A 19,641-nucleotide genomic window follows, 5' to 3' on the forward strand; every position below is an offset into this window, starting at 1 on the left:
TCATAGACTGGCACCAGTGTGCTGACTACATTTTGAAAAGCACTGCTCTAGACCAAAAAAGACAGATTTCAAATGATTCAGACAAAGGGCAGGCATAATCCAGTGTTTTACTAATCTTTACGGCTTTAGCATCTAGCCTTGTAGCGTGTGGTATACGTGCCATGCATTCGTGATGCATTTGTTTAAGGTGGCTTTACAGGGTATTCTAAAAAGTAAAACTCTGACCACGAGACTACAGTTAATGCCCACTAGAACGGAAGAGAGATGGTGAGTTCTAATGAAATAATGGGGTTTTACAGGAAGTCTTTGGTGAGCTCAGATTTTAAAAGGTATAAATATATGAAAGCAGGGACACGTGATGAAAGAATTTAAAAGAGCAGCAACACTTCTGCTTCCAGACATGACGTTAAGTCAACAGGGATTGAAAAACAATCTCCCTGGCTTTAAACAACTGGAAGGCCGGACAAAATACATGAAACAGCAGCTTTCAGACACTGAACAACAAGCTCTCAGGACACCGACTCCTGAGAGATGGGAAACAAACCAAGTGAGCCGTTCAGGTGCCTGAGCTCACTGTCAAGATCAAGCCCAGGCTGCAGGACACAGAGGGAGAATCCCACACTGGGCCTGGAGGGCTCACTGGGCTGAGAAGGCAGAGTCTGGGACTCTTGGAGGCCAACGTGTCTGGAATTCATAGGGGAAAAGCACAAGTGAGGCAGCAGCAGAGAGAGGAGCTGGAGACCTGCACAGAAGCCCCTCCGGTCGGAGGCTGAGTAGCGATCTGGCTCACGTGGATGAGGAAACCACCAAGGCCAGAAGGAAAACCTACCTGAAAGAAGTAGGCAGAACAATCACTGTGTTCACACTGGGGCGAAACGGTTTGTGTTCCCACCAGCAAGGGTACAAAGACATCCCAACACATAGGACACCAAGTCCCACCAATATCCTCAGAAAGGTGCTGCCTAGCAGGGCCAGCAGACCAAAGGCTCTTCTAAATCAGCCTAACAAAACCCAAGACAAATACAGAAACAATCAAACCAATTCCAAGTAATGTAATTACATTCCCCACTCGCCTCAATAAATACCTAAATAGGCAGACAGCAGGGAGGAAGGGAGACGAGGGAAGGAAGCGAGGGGAAAAAGAGGCCCCGGCAACAAGATCTAATTCAGTGTCTGCCGTCCAAAAACAACTACCAGACATGCAAAGAAGCAAAATACATGACTCGTAATCAGGAGAAAAACCAATCAGTAGAAGCCAGTTCATGAATGACAGATGACAGAATGCAGAGATGATACATATGCTCGAGTCACAAGAGTATTAAAACAGCTGTCAGAACATGCCAAGTATCCAGGAAGTGAATGATGAATATGCTGAGGAGACAAACGGAAGATACAAAAAAGCACCAAGCCAAACCCTAGAGACGAAAGATAGAACTTCTGAGATGAAAAATACACTAGATGGGAAAAAAATGTTAAACACTGAGCAAGAAAAGGTTATATTGTGCTTACAGATCAGAAGACTCAATATTGCTAAGATGTCACTTCTCCATAAATTGAGCTAGAGAGTTTTTAAAATCCCAATAAAAATTAAAGCAGGCTTCATGTAGAAATTAAGTTAATACTAAAATTCATGTGGAAAATAACCTAGAATAGCTAAAAATTTTTGAAAAAGAACATATTTATGATTTCAAGACTTACTATGAAGCCACAGTAATCAAGGCAGTGGTATACAGCCAGACATAAGACTAACAGAAGAAAAGGTCCAGAAGTAGACCTTCACATGTACAACCTATTGACTTTTGATAAAGACATCAAGGCAGTTTAATGGAGAAAGGACAGCCTTTCAATAAATTGTGCTGGAACAACTGAATATTTATATGTAATCAAACATTGGTCCTTACATCACACCACATACAAAAGTTAACAAACTGGATCACAGACCTAAATGTAAGACCTAAAACTATATAACTTTTATAAGTAAATATAAGAGAAAAATGTTAGTTACTTGAGTTAGGAAAGATTTCTAAATAGGACACAAAAAACTCATAAAGAAAAAAAAATCAACAAATCTGACTTCATCAAAATGAAAACTTGCTCTTCCAAGGATGCTGTTAAGGAAATGAAAAGGCAAGCCACATACCTGAAAATATTTGCAACATATGTATCTGACAGAGATTTTGTAACCAGGATAAAACATTTTTATAAACCAAGAAAAAGAAGATAATCCGATAAAAATGAGCAAATACTTGAACAGGAAATTCACTAAAGAAGATATACTGATGGCATGGCACATGAAACGATGGTCAACATCACTGGCAAATAGGGAAGTGTACATTAAAACCACAATAAGATACCACTACACATCCACTAGAATGGTAAAATTTAAAAAGATCTGTGATGTAATACATTGGCAAAGAGAGGAAGCAATCAAAGCTTACGTACACTGCTGGTGTGAATTCCAAATGAAACAGCCACTTTGGAAAACATCTTGCCAGTTCTTAAAAAGTTAAATGACCTAGCAATTCCACTCCTACGTACTTACTGACTTAGAAATAAAAAATAAATGTCTACACAAAAAGCTGTATGTGAATGAATGTTCATAATGGCCCAAATCTAGAAACAACTCAGATGACCATCATCTGGTGAACAGATAAACAAATTGTGGTATGTCCATACAACCTGGTATTACCTAGCAATCAACAGGAACTAACTTTAGACATTGGCAACGACATAAATGAATCTCTAAAATATGACACTAAATTTAAAAAGTCAGACATAAAAGGTGCATGCTGACTCCCTGCATATGAAATTCTAGAAAAGGGAAAGTGACATGGCAGAAGACAGTAAGCTGGGAGAGGGAATGACTGCAAAGGGACATGAGGAAACCTTTCAGGACTGATGGAAATGGTCTATATCGTGATTATGGTGCTGATTACAAGGCTGTACCCATTTGCCAGAACCTAAGGAATTGTACACGTAAAAATCAGGAAATTTTACTGTACATAAATGTGAACACCACCCCCCCCCAAATTGTGGAGAAAAAGAAGAGTGGCAAAGTGAAAGAGAATAACCGAGTCCAGAAATAATATGAGGACTTGAGACAAATGCTAACATCAGCAATTTTTCAAGTTACGTTCCACAAAAGATAAACGAAGGTTTTAAGCAACACAGCAAACCACTATATCTGTCAAATGTACGTCAACCTGCCTGAATCAGAGTGCTTCTGTGGGGAGTCGCCCACGGCAGATGCCGAGCGGAGCGCGGCTGGGGACAGCTGGACTTGCTTTGGTCGAGTCTGAAGGCTGCTGGGCTCAAACTGGCCCCCTTCTGCCGACTGCTGCGACTGGAAAAGGGAGACGCAGAACCCCTCCAACTTGGGCAGTGTGGAGGGCTCCGGGGGGCTCTCTAAGTCTGGTTGCTGTGGAACAGGGAAAATGGAGCAGGAGGACGAAAAGTAACTGTTAGTGTAACAAGAATTCAGCCTACTGTGTTTTCTTACTTACATACAAAAGACAACTACTTTTCATATCATTAATTAATAAATAAAACTGCTCACTTTTGAGAACCTAGATACTCCCTGGAAAACAACAAGTCCTTCTCTAACGTAGTGACCACTAATTCAAGGGGCATTTATTGAACACATTATGAGCAAACAAGGGACTGGGCGCTGCCATACACAGCCAAGGAAGAATGGCAGGAAATGAGAGAAATAACATGCACTGAGCACTCACTGTCCTGTGTAACCTTACTGGCATGTGTTTTTTTACTGAGACGTAAGAATATTGTTCCAGGTTGGTGGTTGTTATGTCTTCTTTACGATGGCTTCTTCCACTTAGCATAATGCTTTTCACAAGAGGCTGAGCAAGTTATCCAGTGCCAACTGGTAAGTGACAAGACAGAGATCCGAACGCAGGCTAGTCTACATCCTCTCTGCTCCACCACACCACCTCCCAGTAAATATGATCCCACACCCTAGGGAGCTCACTGTCCTCGGCAGCATTATTCATAACAGCAGAAAACAACTCAAATGTCCATCAGCCGATGAACAGATAAGCAAAACGCAGTCTAGCCATACAATGGATTGTTCAGCCATAAAAAGAAATAAAGCACTGACACATGCTGCAGCTGAACCTTGAGGACATTACGCTAAGAAGGCCAGACACAGAAGGCCACATTTGTTGTAGTGATTCCAATTATGTGAAATGTCCCTAGGAATAAGCAAAGTGATAGAGACAGAAAGAGATGAGTGGTTGCCTGGGGGAGGGGTGGGAGATGACAGATGGGGGACTGGGTGGGGGCAACAGCTAAGGGATGCGGGGCTTCCTTTTGGGATAATGGAAACATTCTGAAATTATTATGGTGATGGATGCATGATATGCCAGTATGCTAGGGAAATACTAAAGGCTACTGTGCACTTTAAATGGGTGAACGGTAGGGTATGTGAATTACATTTCAGTTACGTGAAGGGGACAGAGGGTGGCGTCTGAGCCCCAGCAAGGGGAAGGGGCTTTCATCCGAGACCTCCAAAGAATCGCGCTTTAGCAGGAAGAGCCACATGTAGGCAGTCAGGGCAAAAGTGAAACAGAACAGTCCTAACACAGCCTAAACCAAGCCTTAGTGTGTGGGCAGGCGGCTGGCTGGCATCTGCCCGTCTCGGCACAACTGAAGCCTCCTTGGAGGAAAATAGCTCGTCCAGAGCCTCTGGAACTTTTTACCCATAACATCCACCATTTTAATAAAATTATCATGAGGTATGTGCTCACCTTTCTTCCCCCAACCAGTGCCAAAGACAGGATCAAATGACAAGATCAAACAGAGGAAAAAAACGGTAACAACATGCCCAAAGGTGATTCAGATACTGACATTATCTGAAAAAGACCTTAAAGTAACTATGATTAACATGTTCAAGAAAGTGGAAGTGACAGACAAAACTGGTGAAAATAAGGAAACGAAAGATCTTTACACTGAAAATTATGAAACACTGATGAAAGAAATGGAAGACACAAATAAGTGGAGAGACATTCCATGTTCATGAATTGGAAGAATACTATGAAAATGTTCCTACTACCCAAAGTGATCTATCATCAGTGTGGTCCCTATCAAAATCTAAATGGCATTTTTTTTTTTACAAAAATAGAAAGAACAATCCTAAAATTCACAGGGAATCACAAAGGATCCCAAACAGCCAAAACAACCTTGAGGAAAAAAAAAAAAAGCTGGAGGGATCATACTTCCTGATTTCAAAATACAGCACAAAGCAATAGAGATCAAAACATTATGACACTGGTGTAAAGATATACATATAGACCAACGGACAGAATCGAGAGCCAATAAATAAAACCACACATATTTAGCCAAATGATACTTGATAAGGGTGCTAAGGATACACAATGGGGGAAGGATAGTTTCTTCAGCAAATGATGTTGGGAAAACTGGAAATTCACATTCAGAAGAATAAAACTGGACGCTTATCTCACAATATACACAAAAACTGACTCAAAAATGGATTAAAAGCATAAACAAAAGACATGAAACTTATAGACGAAAACACAGGGGGAAAGCTTTATGACACTGGTCTGGGTAATATCTTATTGGCTATGAAACCAAAAGCATAAGCAACAAAGACAAAAACAAGTGGACACGACACAAAATCTTTTGCACAGCAAAGGAAATCATCAACACAATCACAAATACTGAATGACATTTATAGGAAGTGTCCAAAATAGGCAAATCTATGGAGACAGAAAGCAGATTACCTGCTGCCTAAGGCTGTGGGAGTATGAGGGATGAATGTGACTATTAAGGCGTAGTGGGTTTTTTTTTTGAAGGGGTGATGAAAGTGTTCTAAAATGGATTGCATGGATGGTTGCACAAGTCTGTGTATACTAAAAGTCATTCAAATTGTAAACTTTAAGTGAATAGTACGGTATGTGAATTTCATTTCAATAAAGCTATTCTTTCTTTTAAAAAAGAACTACATGAGAAACAAAATATACAAGTTTATTTTATCTTAGACTAAATCTGTGCTTTAAGCAATTAACATTTCTGGAACAGACTGGTCTATGTAATACAGCATACTTTATCAATGCTCTCATCAAGGTAACCACATCCTGTAGAAAAGACTTCACTCAGAAAGTACATCTTCCACAAATCTGCTTTTCAACAAGTGTCCTAGACTTGAGTCCTTTGTTATCAGTGCAACACACAAAAGCACAGAGAGCTGCTAGCCAAATTTCACGGGTCATACAAATTGTCCTGCTGCTTTCAGGCTGCTCAAAATGTATTTGAGAAATACAAAACAAACGGATTTTGTTCCAGGGCCGATGCTTTCTGCTAAAGCAAGATAAAAGAGAAAAAAAAAAAACTGGTCTAGATGAAAGGATACCTATAGAACTTAAAATTTATGGCCAAATTAAAATACTTGTTTTCTCTATCCCTAATGTAGAGGTTGAATCATTATCTTTTAATTCTAGGTTCAGAATTTTCTTCTGAAGTGATGAGTGACTACAGTAAGTTAACTAGAGTTCATTTTTAAATCAACATACATTTTACGTGTATGTATTCTACCAAGTGCTAAGAGATGGGTCAGTAACCAGAATTTTTCTTTCAAACAATGAAAGCACTTCCTCATAAGAACTTGTCACAATACATTCAATAGACATTTACCTTTTGAACCCTGGCTGTTTCAGGGTTTCTTTCCTGAGCACCCAGTCCTTCTACTCCCAGCCCATTCACAAGGCCTGAAGGCTGCCAGGACTCGTCCCAGGTACCTCTGGGTGCAGAAAAACACCAACCCTAGAGAGAAAAAACTGCACGAATAAACTGAGATACAGGGTCACACGATCCAAACAGAGGATGGCCTGGGCAAGGTAAAGGCAAGGCGGCAAGGTGTACTGAACAAGAAAGGTACTTGTTAACTCCACATCAGTGTGGCTTTCCCCCTCTGCTTTACTGTTCCACTCCCGATATCCTGAATTCCCATAAACACACAGGTCTCATAAAAACAAATACGACTCTGTTTGTCGTATTTTCTTCCATATTGTTTTCATGGCTAGATGATTTTCATGATCTCTATTTAAACGGCCCAAATAATAAGGAGCAACATAAGTGTTGATATTTCTTCTTTTGAATAACCAGTAGGAAATAAATTAAATATCAAATATATAGGGACCAATATTAGTAAATACTGTCCCAGAAGAGACCCAGATATTTTATTACAAGGCTAATGCAACAAAAATAAAATCAGGGAAAATAGTTTATTTCTAGGTGCCAATGGTAAAACAAAATGCATAGCAACTGACAGGTAGGCCCATGGCTTAGTCTCCCCTGATTTATGCTGTCCCCACCCCAACACTACCATATTTGAGGGGGGGGGGGAATGCAATCTTCTGAATTACTGTCTGATAAACCCTTCTGAACTGCAGAATGTATAGCTTTTTTGAGGCTTGGACAATTACATTTGTACTTCCTTTCTCAGCAGTGATTTACTTTATGTTTTCCCAGGGATCTAACCTTCTGTGGCACTTCTTTACATGACGAATATGGTTTCTGTCCACCAAAGCTTGAGGTAAGTAAGTGGGAGGCAGCATCACTTCCTTTTCCCATTTCAGACTGCAAAGGTAACCAGTTCTCATCCCAAATATCATCACCTATGGTTACTGACTCCAGGCATGGCATTCCAGTAGGGATCTCATCCTAGAAGGTATCAGGAGACAAAGAAAAACTTTATGGTGCCTGGATGAATACATTTAAAAATTTAGGTTTACCACTTTTTCCTGACTCCAGGAAAAGAAGGCAGTGTGAATACACAATTGATTACCCTCTCCCTCCTGAAACATCCAAAATAAAATAGATTTAAGGTATAAACTTAAGGTCAAAGAGAACAGAAGAGGAGAAAACACCACCTATATTCTGCATACAGGAAAGCAGACAAATGAAAGCTTATTCAGCACTCCCGAGAAAGTGGGCTCCTAAGCTTGTAGCAGGAAAAACTGAGAAGCAACCCAAATTAATACCACAGATACTGCAGAAGTTCAGGAATTGCTACCTCAAGGTTTTGGGAATTGAAGGTGTAAGGAAAACAAGAGCACTGGTTGAAAGTCTGTGTAAGAAGCAGCTGGATCTCCAGACACCCTCCCCTATTTCAAAAACTCAGGAAACTGCACCTCTTCCTCCTGCTGGAAGACTAGAAGGTCTTCTGGAAGGTAAAGTGGAGGATGGTACAAGCAAAGAATAAAAACACTGGAACTAAGTGAAGGTTTTTATAGAAATAGATATAGAAATATAGGTTATATAGAAATCTGGATATAGAAATCTGTCCCTCTCTTTTCAGTAGCAGGACAGGTTGAGAGTAAAAAAATACATGAATTTAAAGATAGACTCAATCTGATTATCCAATCTGAATAACAGAGGAAAAAACTGGGAAAACAAACAAACAAAAGTACAAAAATAGAGGCTCAGGGACCTGTGGGACAATATCAAAAGGTTTAACATTTGTGTCATCAAAGTCTTAGAAAAAGAAGAGAAAGAACAAAATGCAGAAAAAGTATTTGAAGAAATATGTCTGAAAACTTCCCAAATTTGGTGAAAAACAAACTGATAGATTCAAAAAAGTTAGCAAACATAAACCCAAAGAAATCCATACCTACGTAGATTATAATCAACATGTTGAAAACAAAAGACAAAGTATCTTGAATGAAGCCAAAGAAAACTGACACGTTATTTTAGAGGAACAATTTCAACACTGCAGATCTTGCATCAGAAAGCATGAGAGCTAGAAGGAAGTGAAATGAAATTTTTAAAGGGTTGAAAGAAAGAACTGGCAACCCATAACTCTACATCCAGCAAAAACATCACTTAACAGTGAAGATGAAATAAAACATTCTCAATGAAGAAAACAAAAATAATTTGTTATCAGCAGACCTGCCCTAAAAGAATCACTAAAGGGATTTCTTTGAATAGAAAGGAGATGAGGAGGAGCCAAGATGGGAGAACAGAGAGACTGACAGCTCGTCCTCTCCCACAAATACACGAAGAATTACATCTACAAACCCACTGAATTGCACAGAACACCTACTGAACTCTGGCAGAGTGTCTCTCATTTTGAAATACAGGAGGATTCTCACAAAATCCAATCAAAAACAAATTTATATTATATAGCACAGGGAACTATATTCAATATCTTATGGTAACTCATGGTGAAAGAGAATATGAAAACAAATATACGTATGTTCCTATATGACTGAAGCATTATGCTGTACACCAGAAATTGACACAACATTGTAAACTGACTATACTTCAATAAAAATATATTTTTTTAAAAAAGATACTCACATAAAATCCACAAACTTTAATGATTAAAAAAACAAGATGATACCAGCAGGAAACTTGGAATATCAGAAATAAAGGAAGAGCAACAGAGATGATAAATATCTGGGTAAATGTAATAGACTATTCTCCCCTTGAATTGTTTAGAATACGTTTGAAGGTGGAAAGCAAGAAATATAACATTATAAATTCTCAACATACATGGCTATTATATATAAGTATAGCATAAAAGAGTTAGGAAAAGGTAAAGACTTTTATGGTGGTAAGATACCTACATTTCACTTGAAGTGGTAAATACTGATTAAGTCCAATGTGAAAAGCCAAAGATGTATACTGTAATTCTAGAGTAACTGGTACAAAACTATACAAAAAGATACCGTAAAAGTATAAGTAAATTAAAATAGACTACTAAAAAAGAATGCTGAATAATAAAAAGAATATTACCAAAAAACCCCAATAACACTAAAGGAAGAAAGGAAAGGAAAATCAAAGGAATGAAAAGCTGGGGAAACTAACAGAAAAACAACAGAATGGTATCCCCCAAATCAGAACATATTAATAATCATATTAAATGTAATTGTATAAACATACTAAAATTTAGATTGTCATGCCTGGACCCAGCCCCGCCCACCTATAGGCTAGAACCAGCCCTGAGACATCCAGGGTCATGCAGCCAGCTGTGCTGGGAACCAGCTCCATTGCTAGCAGACTGGCACCACATAGCCAGCCGACCCAGGACCTGGCCCCACCCACCAGCAGCCACTGCACAAGGCAGGGTCTCGCAACCAACCAGGCTGGAGCCAACCTCACCTGCCAGAGCACCCACAGCACTGGGTCCCATCCCAACAGAAAGGCCCTTGCAGAACACATGGGGATACCCCTAGAGCACACAGCTCTGGAGACCAGAAGGGAGTGTGCTGGTGGACCCCACATAACGTCTCCTATATAAAGCTGCTACTCCAAGAGTAGTGAATGTAATCAACCTACCTAATATTTAGAAGTAAACACAGAGCATTAGGCAAAATGATAAGAAAGAGGAATGTGTTCCAAATGAAGGAATAAGACAAAACCTAGAAGAGGAGCTAAGCGACTGGATATAAGCAATTTACCTGACACAGAGTTCAAAAAAACGATCATAAATATGCTCAACAGACTCAAAAGAAGAATGGATGAACGCAGTGAGAAGTTTAAAAAAGAGAAATAAAACATAAAAAAGACTAAACAGAGCTGAAGAATACAATAATTGAAATTAAAAAAATACAGTAGAAGGATCCACAGTAGGTTAGATGATATAGAGAAATGGATCAACAAGCTGGAAGACAGAGCAGTGGAAATTACCTCAACCAAAAAAGAAAATTATTTTTTTAAATGAGGATAATTTAAGAGACCTCTGGGACATCAAGCATACTAACGTTTGCATTATATGGGTCCTGGAAAGAGAAGAGAGAGAGAAAGGGACAGAGAACTTACTTGGAGACATAATAACCGAAAACTTCCCTAGCCTGGGAAAGAAAACAAGCATCCAGGTCCAGGAATCACAAAGAGTCCCAAACAAGATGAACCCAGAAATCGAAACCAAGGAACTCCCGTAAGACTATCAGCTGACTTTTCAGCAGAAACTTTGCAGGCCAGAAGGGAGTGTCATGATATATGTCTACAATCAAGAATACTTTTCCCAGGTTTGAATGAGAAATAAAGGGTATTATAGATGAGCAAAAGCAAAAGAGCCTAGCACTAGCTTTACAAGAAAGGGACTAAAGGGAATTCTGGAAAAGACAAGACCACAACTAGATATAAAAATTATGAAGGGAAAATCTCATTACTAAAGGCAAACATGTGGTAAAGGTAATAGATTAACCACCTATAACCACCTAACAAATGGAAATGGAAACGCAAAGATCCAAAGATCTGTGGGACACAGGAAAACAGTTCTAAGAGGGAAGTTTATAACAATACAAGCTATAAACAAGAAAACAAGGAAACAAGAACAACCTCAAGTAAATAATCCAACTTTACACCTAAAGGAACTAGAAAAAGAGAAACAAAAAACCCAAAGTTAGTAGAAGGAAGGAAATAATAAAAATCAAAGCAGTAATAAATAAGAGAGAAACTAAAAGAACCATATAAAAGATCAATGAAACTAAGAGCTGGTTCTTTGAAAAGAACAATAAAGCTGATAAACCTTTAGCCAGACACATCAAGAAAAGAAGCGGGCCCAAATAAATAGAATTAGAAATGAAAGAGAAGTTACAACCAATACCCCAGAGGTACAATCCTAAGAGACTACTAAGAACAACTATACATCAACAAATTGGACAACCAAGAAGAAATGAATGAATTCCCAGAATCATATAACCTTCCAAGACTGAAGCAGGAAGAAATGGAAAATCTGAGCAGACTGATTATTAGTAATGAAATTGAATCAGTAAAAAAATTTTTTTAAAAGCTCCCAAATAAACAAAAAAAGCTCCCAACCTGCGTACCAGATGGCTTCACAGGTGAATTTTCCCAAACATTTAAAGAAGAGTTAAAGCCTATCCCTCTCAAAGTATTCCAAAAGACTGAAAAGGAACAATTCTGAACTCATTCTATGAGACCAGCGTTACCCTGATACCAAAACCAGGCAAAGACACCACGAAAGGAAAAAATGAAAATTATAGGCCAGTATCACTGATAAAGAACTGAACCATACAACCCAACCATTGCATTCCTGGGCATTTATTCCAGAGAACTTACTTTTACACAACAACCTGTATACAGACATTTACAGCAGCTTCATCAGTAATAGCTAAAAACTGGAACTAGCCCAAATGTCCTTCAGTGAGTGAACAATGAAACACACTGTGACACACACATGCCATGGAACACTGCTCAGCAATACAAGGAACTACTGATTCATGTAATGACTTGAATGACTCTCCAGGGAATTATACTGAGTGAAAAAAGCCTATTTTAAAGGATCACATACTACATGATGTTATACAGCATTTTGTAAATGACAAAATTTTACAAACGGATAACCAATTAGTGGTTGCCAGGGGTTAGGGATTGTGGGCAGAGGGGTGGTGGAAGGCAGATAAAACCCTTCCAATTGGCAGACAGCATTACTGTCTATGTAGAAAATCCCAAAAGAAATCTACAAGACACCTCCTAGAACTAATAAGTGAGTTTAGCTAATTCATGCCACACAAGGTCAAAACACAAAAATCAATTTCTACATATTAATAACGAAGACACAGAAACTAAAATAAAAAGGTATCATTTATAATTCCTCCCAAAATAAATAGACAAGTATTACCTAAGTTAGAGAGTCTTTGTTAGCTTTAAATACCTAAAGCTAACAAAATATGTTCTGTATATTAAAAATTGTAACATCCTGATGAAGGAATTAAAGAAAAGCTAAACAAATACATATACTGTACTCACAGATTAAAGATGTTAATTCTTCTCAAATTTATCTTCAGATTTAATGCAATTCCAAAAAAATCCCAGATACAGATAAGCTGATTGTAAAATTTAAATGGAAAGGAAAAGGAACTACATTAAAAGGATTCTGGAAAAGAATAAAGCAGGAGGAATCATACTACCTGACTCTAAGAGGTATGATAAATCTACAGTAATCAGGATGGCGCCGCTGATAAAGGGACAGAAAGACTGATGGAGCAGAATGAAGTCTAGGAACAGACTCACACAAATACGGACGTTTCATTTAAGTCTGCAAAGGGAATTCAGCGGAGAAAGCAGAGACTTCTCAGCAAAAGCTCTTAAACAGCTGGCCATCCATATGCAACAAAATGAACCCTGACCCAAACCTCACACTTTATACTAAACTTCAATCAACATGCCTTGACACTGAAAACACTGTACATAAAAGGAAAATCTGATAAACTGAACTTCCTCAAAATTAGAAACTTTAGCTGTATGAAAGATATCATTAAGAGAATGTAAGACAAGCTACACATGGGAGAAAATATTTGAAAATCACATATCTGACAAAGGACTATTATCCAGAACATACAAAGAATTCTCAATTCCCAACAGTAAAAAAACAAACAACTCAATCAAAAAAACAAAAAGGGCAATAGACATTTTACCAAGAAGTAGATGTGGCCGGCAAGTAAGCGCATGATAAGATGGTCAACACCATAGTCATAGGGAAATGCAGATTAAAACCACATGGTGATACTACTCGCCTCTGAGAACGGCTGAAAACAAAAATCACTGACAACAGCAGGTGCTGGTAAGTTATGGAGCAACTAGAATTCATACATTGCTGGTGAGAATGCAAAACGGTACAGCTAGTTTGGTAGACAGTTTGACATGTATTTACCACATGAACAGGCAATCCTACTCCTGATTATGTTTATACAAAAACCTAGACACGAATATGTACAAAGGCTCTATTCATAATTACCAAATCTGAAACAACCAAAACATCTTTAAATGGATGAAATGGATATACAAACTGTGGTGTATCCATAGAATAAAATACTACTCATCATGAAAAGAAATAAACTACTGATACATACAACAATGCGGATGAGGGATGATGTGGAATCGAAGCCCCATATCGAGAAGTTACCTATCACATGATTCCACTTACAAGGCAGTCCGGAAAAATTATGGGGACAGAAAACAGATCAGCCATTGCCAGGGATTAGGGATTTGGGGAGATGTGATTATAAAGGGGTACCGCCTGGGAGTTTTTTCAAGTGATGGAACCATTCTGCATCCTGACTGTGGTGGTGGTCACACAAATCTATACGTGTATTAAAACTGATAGGACAGTACCCCAAAAACAAAGTCAATTTTTTACTGTATATTGATTTTAAAAGAAAGAAATATTAATACTAATTATAAAAAATTAATATTAATGCTGGAAAAAATAAAAGTTATGCAGGAAAAGAAAACTTGCCATAACACACTACTTGGCTGCAAATAGCATTTACAGAGTTATAATCACATAAATACTGAATGGTGATCTAATGGGAAGTTTGGCATAACTGTGTTATTAAGACGGTGATGGGGCAGGACAGAAAGGGTACGTCTGTGTGTGGTGGGAGTGAAGGTATCAAAGAGAACTAAACCCTCATTTCACAGTGGGAGAGCCATAAATACTTTTTTAAAACTGAAAAATCAGGAAATAACAACACAAGCATGCTATTTAATGAAAGAAACAGAAGTAAATTCCAAAAGAAGCAGCTGAAAAAGATAAAAATGGTTGCTCTGCGAAATGGGCAATGGAGGGGAGGGCCTTGGGGAAACTCTAAGCTGCATGTACATCAACATTTGATTAAAATAAAACTGTATCCTCCAAGGGAGACACCACCGGGAAAAAAAGAATATATATATATATATATACACCCTCCAAAAAGTTGTCAACATTTTTCCTCATGGGTCTTCCTAATATTGTTTCTCAATTCTAGTTTATAATCACGCATAATTCTTGAAGACTGCCCAGAGCTATGGAATAGTAACTAACCCATCAAATCAGACAATGGCTTTTCTTTTTTGTGATCAAGGCTATGTTGCTGTAACTGGTCTTGGTGACTGCTGAAGAATTTCAGTGTGCCCTGACCACACTGAAAGCAGTAGGGTTTAATGAGCTATTTTATTCCAGTCCCCTTCACTTACAAATTAATTTTAGTACATTAATTACATTTAAAAAATTATATTCCCTTCTCCTACCTCATTTTCTTCCTTCAGACCCTTTAACTCCGGGACAGACCACTTTGGATTGTCTTCACAGCTCTTATCTTGAGTTTTCAAAGAACAGAATTCAGAATCCTTTAATGGCTCCTTTGAGGTGATTGATTTAAGGTGACCATCATTAATATCTTGCTAGTAGATATGAAAGAGAAATTATTTTATTTTCTATACTAATGCTGTTTCCAAAATCTACATGCCTATAAATTCTGGGTGGGGGGGGGATTTTTTGCTTTGGTTCATGAAAATGCTACCTCATTTTCTAACTTTATCCATGACCCTACTATGTCTTCCAATCCTGCTAAACTAGTTCAGGCCAACAAACATCTATTGAATCCATATTATGAAATGTGTATGGGGTAGCTCTGTGGATATAAAGATAAATGCAACAGTTCCAGCTCTAAAGGAACTCAAAATATGGCATGAAGACACACAATCAGGCAATCACACCACAACCTTCAGTGTAGAGTCAACACAGAGATTTAACCAAAATATCACTGGGGAAGGAGGGTATCTCAAAAGATGCAATAAAGGAAATAACACAAACTGTCAGGATGCCCAAAAGAAGAGTAGGGAACCAGGTGCACAGAGGGAGACGCATGTGTGGCACACCTGTGTGTGCAGCATGTGGAAGCCTTGATATGTTAAAATACAGGCTGGGGTGGGACAGAGGAGCTTCAAGTCTCATCTCTTTTGCAGAAAAGATGCCTTATTTCTTAGGACTGAACTATGACTATCTGAAGACACCAACAGAGTGATGATACGATATTCTGAAAACTTTTAGAGGTGAATTCATTATTTAAGAATCGGGAAATATAACTGTTCTAATCAAGTTAATAATGACTAAAAAAACTTAGGCTTCAGAAAGTTTCAGGGACTAAACAAGTTCAATTAATTTTAACTAATTTTAAACTACGAAACTAAAATGTTGATATCAATTTAAACATGCAGCACTAAACATTCATACGTATTTTTCAGAGTAGGTTAATCTCCCAGTAGTCAAATGGCCTTTCTTATCTTTTCTAATAATTAGTAAATGTCTACTAAAAAAAATCATCGCTATAATTTTAAAAGTCAGGTATATAAAACATACTTACACGAAATACTATTTTCACATTTTATTCAAAGTAAAAAGCCTTGTGTCCAAAAAGATAAATTCTTGGCTCTCAAAATGAATGCGACCTACATTCTTAGCCCAGTACTTGTAACCGTGAGGAACATGTGACTCAGAGGACATGTCTGTTTATTTATTTGTTGAAAAATCATTCCACTTATTACTTACTAATATGCTTCACTTTACTTCTATCTAAAATGGGGATATGAAGCACCAACCTGGTAAATTAGTTCTGAAGATTAAATTAACTAGTACATGCAAGTAAGTCATTAGGACAGTGCCTACCATACGGTACGAGTTCAGTGTCACTGTTAGTGTTGTTTTTTTATTATTATTATTATTGTGGGATGGAATAATACATAATAGTAATATTATTGTTATTACTGTGGGTAAGAGTTGCCAAAAGGTTTATAGAGAAAGCAAGAAATGACATGAACATGTGAAGAAGAATCTGATGAGAAAAACAGCAAGTGGGTCGGTGTAGGCGGGGCCACAACTGCCCCAAGGCAGCAGCAGAATTCATTGTGTGAGAAATCGTGCAGGGAGCAGCACGACTGAAGCAAAGGTTCAAACCAGCAAATAATGAGAGACAAGGTAACTCTGAAGATGACCGCGTAGTTTCCAAACTTTCCTAGGTTTGAGATGCCCCAGTTTCCACATCTATTAAATAGGGATAACTGTGGTCCCTATGTCACAGGGATGTTCTGAGTATTAAATGATATATTTCAAGTGCTTTTACAGTGTTTGGCGTATAGTAAATACTCATTAAATATTAACAATAATATAAAGAATTATAATAATATTTCCAGAAATCTCTTACCAGGGTATATAATTCACTCTCTTTTGATGGCGGACTTATCTCTCGGTCTTCATTAAAATAGTGCTGCTGGGAAGGACAGCCCAGTTCTGTCAGGACAATGTCCTCGGGCCCTGCACTGGATTTAGTGTATAAAGCTAAAGGGTTGAGGTCTCTGAAACCCTGGATTAAAAAAAAAAGGGAAAAGTTTAGTTTCTCAGAGAAAAAGTGAAAAAGTTAGCACTTCATAATTTTCAAATGTTGTGGGAAATGTACTATCTTCTAAAATTTAATAGTCAGAATTTTTTCCATATTGATAGCTTTGCCTAGCCACAAAAATGATCAGCATCAACATGAATGGTGATGCAGACGTTACCATGAGTAATTGCAAAATAAGAGAGTCTTGCTCCTGTCTAAGAAAACCTCAGAGAATTAAATTCTTGATAGGTAGAATCCTCAATTATTCAAGGAAAAAGAATTCACATTCTGAAGGACAATAAGCCAAATGTAGTGTTTTGTGGTCATCTGAAAATTAAGAAAGTGCTCTGAATTAAGGAGGCAGGAATCTCACAGATGTCTCCAAGATTAAAGAATAAATCCAATAACTTTCCATATTAAATTGTCTTATACCCTGAAGTATTGAGATTAAATAGAACACATTACAAAATACATCCAGACTGCTCCACCTTAGAAGGGACATTTTCTCGGCATACAATGGCGTGGCCCTCTGTTCTTAGGACGTGATGGAAATAGATGTCTTCATTTGAGGATGTATCACACAGAAAAATATTAAGGATTCCATCAACATATTCATCCACTACCCCCACTAATGGCTTCAAACCACACAACTTCTGGAACTGCAAAATAGCTCTGGATGTCCAGTGTTCCTGAAATATAATTGAGATACGAGATTCAGACAACAGATTCAAACATGAATTATATAAAACATATACAAAAATGAATTCCTAATTAACTAGAAATTTTAGTGGAAAAATAAAACCATGAAAGTACTAGAATAATACACTTGAGGATATTCATGATTTGGGGATAAGAAGAGTCAAAACAAGGGGAAAATGATATAAGGAAGAAGGAAAAAAAAGAAAAATGATGAAAATGGGATTACGGAAAAAATTTATTTTTATGTGGTGAAAACCTTTCATGTTAAGAAATGGTTCAGTTAGATTATTGGACCAACGCTTCCACAGAAATAACTAAAAATTCTAGATAAGGTATTTTTAAAATGTCTAAAAAGCATCGAAGAACTGACAAAAGAGTAACAAATTATCTGGCCAAAATTAAAGGGAAAGTGGGACTATTTTTGCCTTAAGGGTATCTGAAAATCCAGGCAAATTTAAACGTTGGTTTTGATGGTCTCACAGGTCAAAGAGGACAGAAATCAAAGTGTCCAGCCATGATAGGGAGTAGAGAGGAGAACTTCCCTTTACTAAGCTGAGTCCCTGGGGGCGCACACTCAAGATAAGGGGGAAGAAGTAAATCAGCCTTCACATGGATTTGCACCTCAATTTTCCCATCACCTGGGTGGTACGCAAATCCTCAAGTTGTTCATTTAAATTAACATGGTTCCACACTGATTGTATTCCCAGGTACCTGGCAGGAGCTAAAGTGTATCTCTTTGGAGGTAGGCAATCTCAATCTGTATTCAACCATTCTTACAAAATTTTTTTTAAAGTCAATGAGCAGTATATATAGGCAAAGATAAAAAACATATAAAGCAGCAATGAATCACAAGAACAAAGAGAAACAACATAATTAAAACAAAACTTCAAAAACTTTAGATATCTGAATTTCTAGATGAATTATAAGTTTTACACTTAAAGTAAAAACAAAGAAACGACATTAATTTGAAAGCTTCTGCAGAGATCTGCAATCCATTACAAATTGATCTATCAGAATTAAAAAACCAAGAGAACTTTTAGAAAGTGAAAATATAATAACCAAAATTTTAAAACCTAATAGATTAATAGAATTAAAGAATAAATCAGTAAAGCAGAAGATATGAAAGGTAAGTTGAGAAGGTTTAACACACTTTTAATTTTGGTCCCAGAAAAAGAGAGGCAGAAACAGAGAGAATATAACTGTAAATATGGAGTAGAGACAATGATTGAAGAGATAATGGCTAGGAATCAGCCAAATTTAATGAAAAGTAGCAGAGCATGGATAAAAAAGAAGTCCAAAGAACCACAAAGTAGGATAAACAAGAATAAATCCACATATAAACATACTAGAACTGAAGAAAATGGTTTTAGACTTCAGAAACATGGTAGAGGAGAAGAAACTACCATTGTCTCTCCCCTTCAATCTGCATTCAGTAAAGCGTCCACAAGTTAACAAAGGTGTCTCAACACAACAGGACACTGGAGAATTCCACACATCTGTTCATCCAACGGTGGAGGGGCTGGAACACAAAGAGGGGACGAGCAAGCAGCAGTCAGTGCCCGTGACCCCAGACCTCTGACTGAGCCAGCAGAGCCCACAGCTTCAGAGCACCCAGCAGCAGCAGGAAAGGCGGTGCATACAACTCTGGCCACCTGACCACATCTGGCCACAAGTAAGCAGGCAGCGGCAGCAGTGGGGCCTCTCTCTGTGTCCTCCAGCCTCTGAGGCACCCATGACACGGGCCTGCCCACCTTCCTCCTCCTCCCCTCACAGCAGAGCCTGTCTCAGGGGATCCCAGGCA

The 19,641-nt window shown here is 38.0% G+C and overlaps 1 protein-coding gene across 7 annotated transcripts in view; it reads right to left on the bottom strand.

Annotated features, from left to right (window-relative positions):
- Positions 1-19,641, bottom strand: part of TDRD5 (tudor domain containing 5) — an 84,115-nt gene that overhangs the window by 24,034 nt on the left and 40,440 nt on the right. For 4 of the 7 annotated variants that reach the window (XM_072946027.1, XM_072946026.1, XM_072946025.1 and 1 more), the window contains exons 12-17: positions 17,630-17,830; positions 16,968-17,126; positions 15,016-15,168; positions 7,513-7,695; positions 6,667-6,795; positions 3,208-3,418 (exon numbers count right to left, since the gene is read on the bottom strand). In XM_072946027.1, the coding sequence (XP_072802128.1) occupies positions 3,208-3,418; positions 6,667-6,795; positions 7,513-7,695; positions 15,016-15,168; positions 16,968-17,126; positions 17,630-17,830 (1,036 nt within the window). Of the gene's footprint in view, positions 1-3,207; positions 3,419-5,984; positions 6,334-6,666; positions 6,796-7,512; positions 7,696-15,015; positions 15,169-16,967; positions 17,127-17,629; positions 17,831-19,641 lie in introns of those variants that run through there. The other 3 variants (XM_072946029.1, XM_072946028.1, XM_072946030.1) reach the window with 3 other exon arrangements.

This window comes from Vicugna pacos, chromosome 21 (genome assembly GCF_048564905.1).
Source record: "Vicugna pacos chromosome 21, VicPac4, whole genome shotgun sequence".
NCBI classification, from domain to species: domain Eukaryota; kingdom Metazoa; phylum Chordata; class Mammalia; order Artiodactyla; family Camelidae; genus Vicugna; species Vicugna pacos.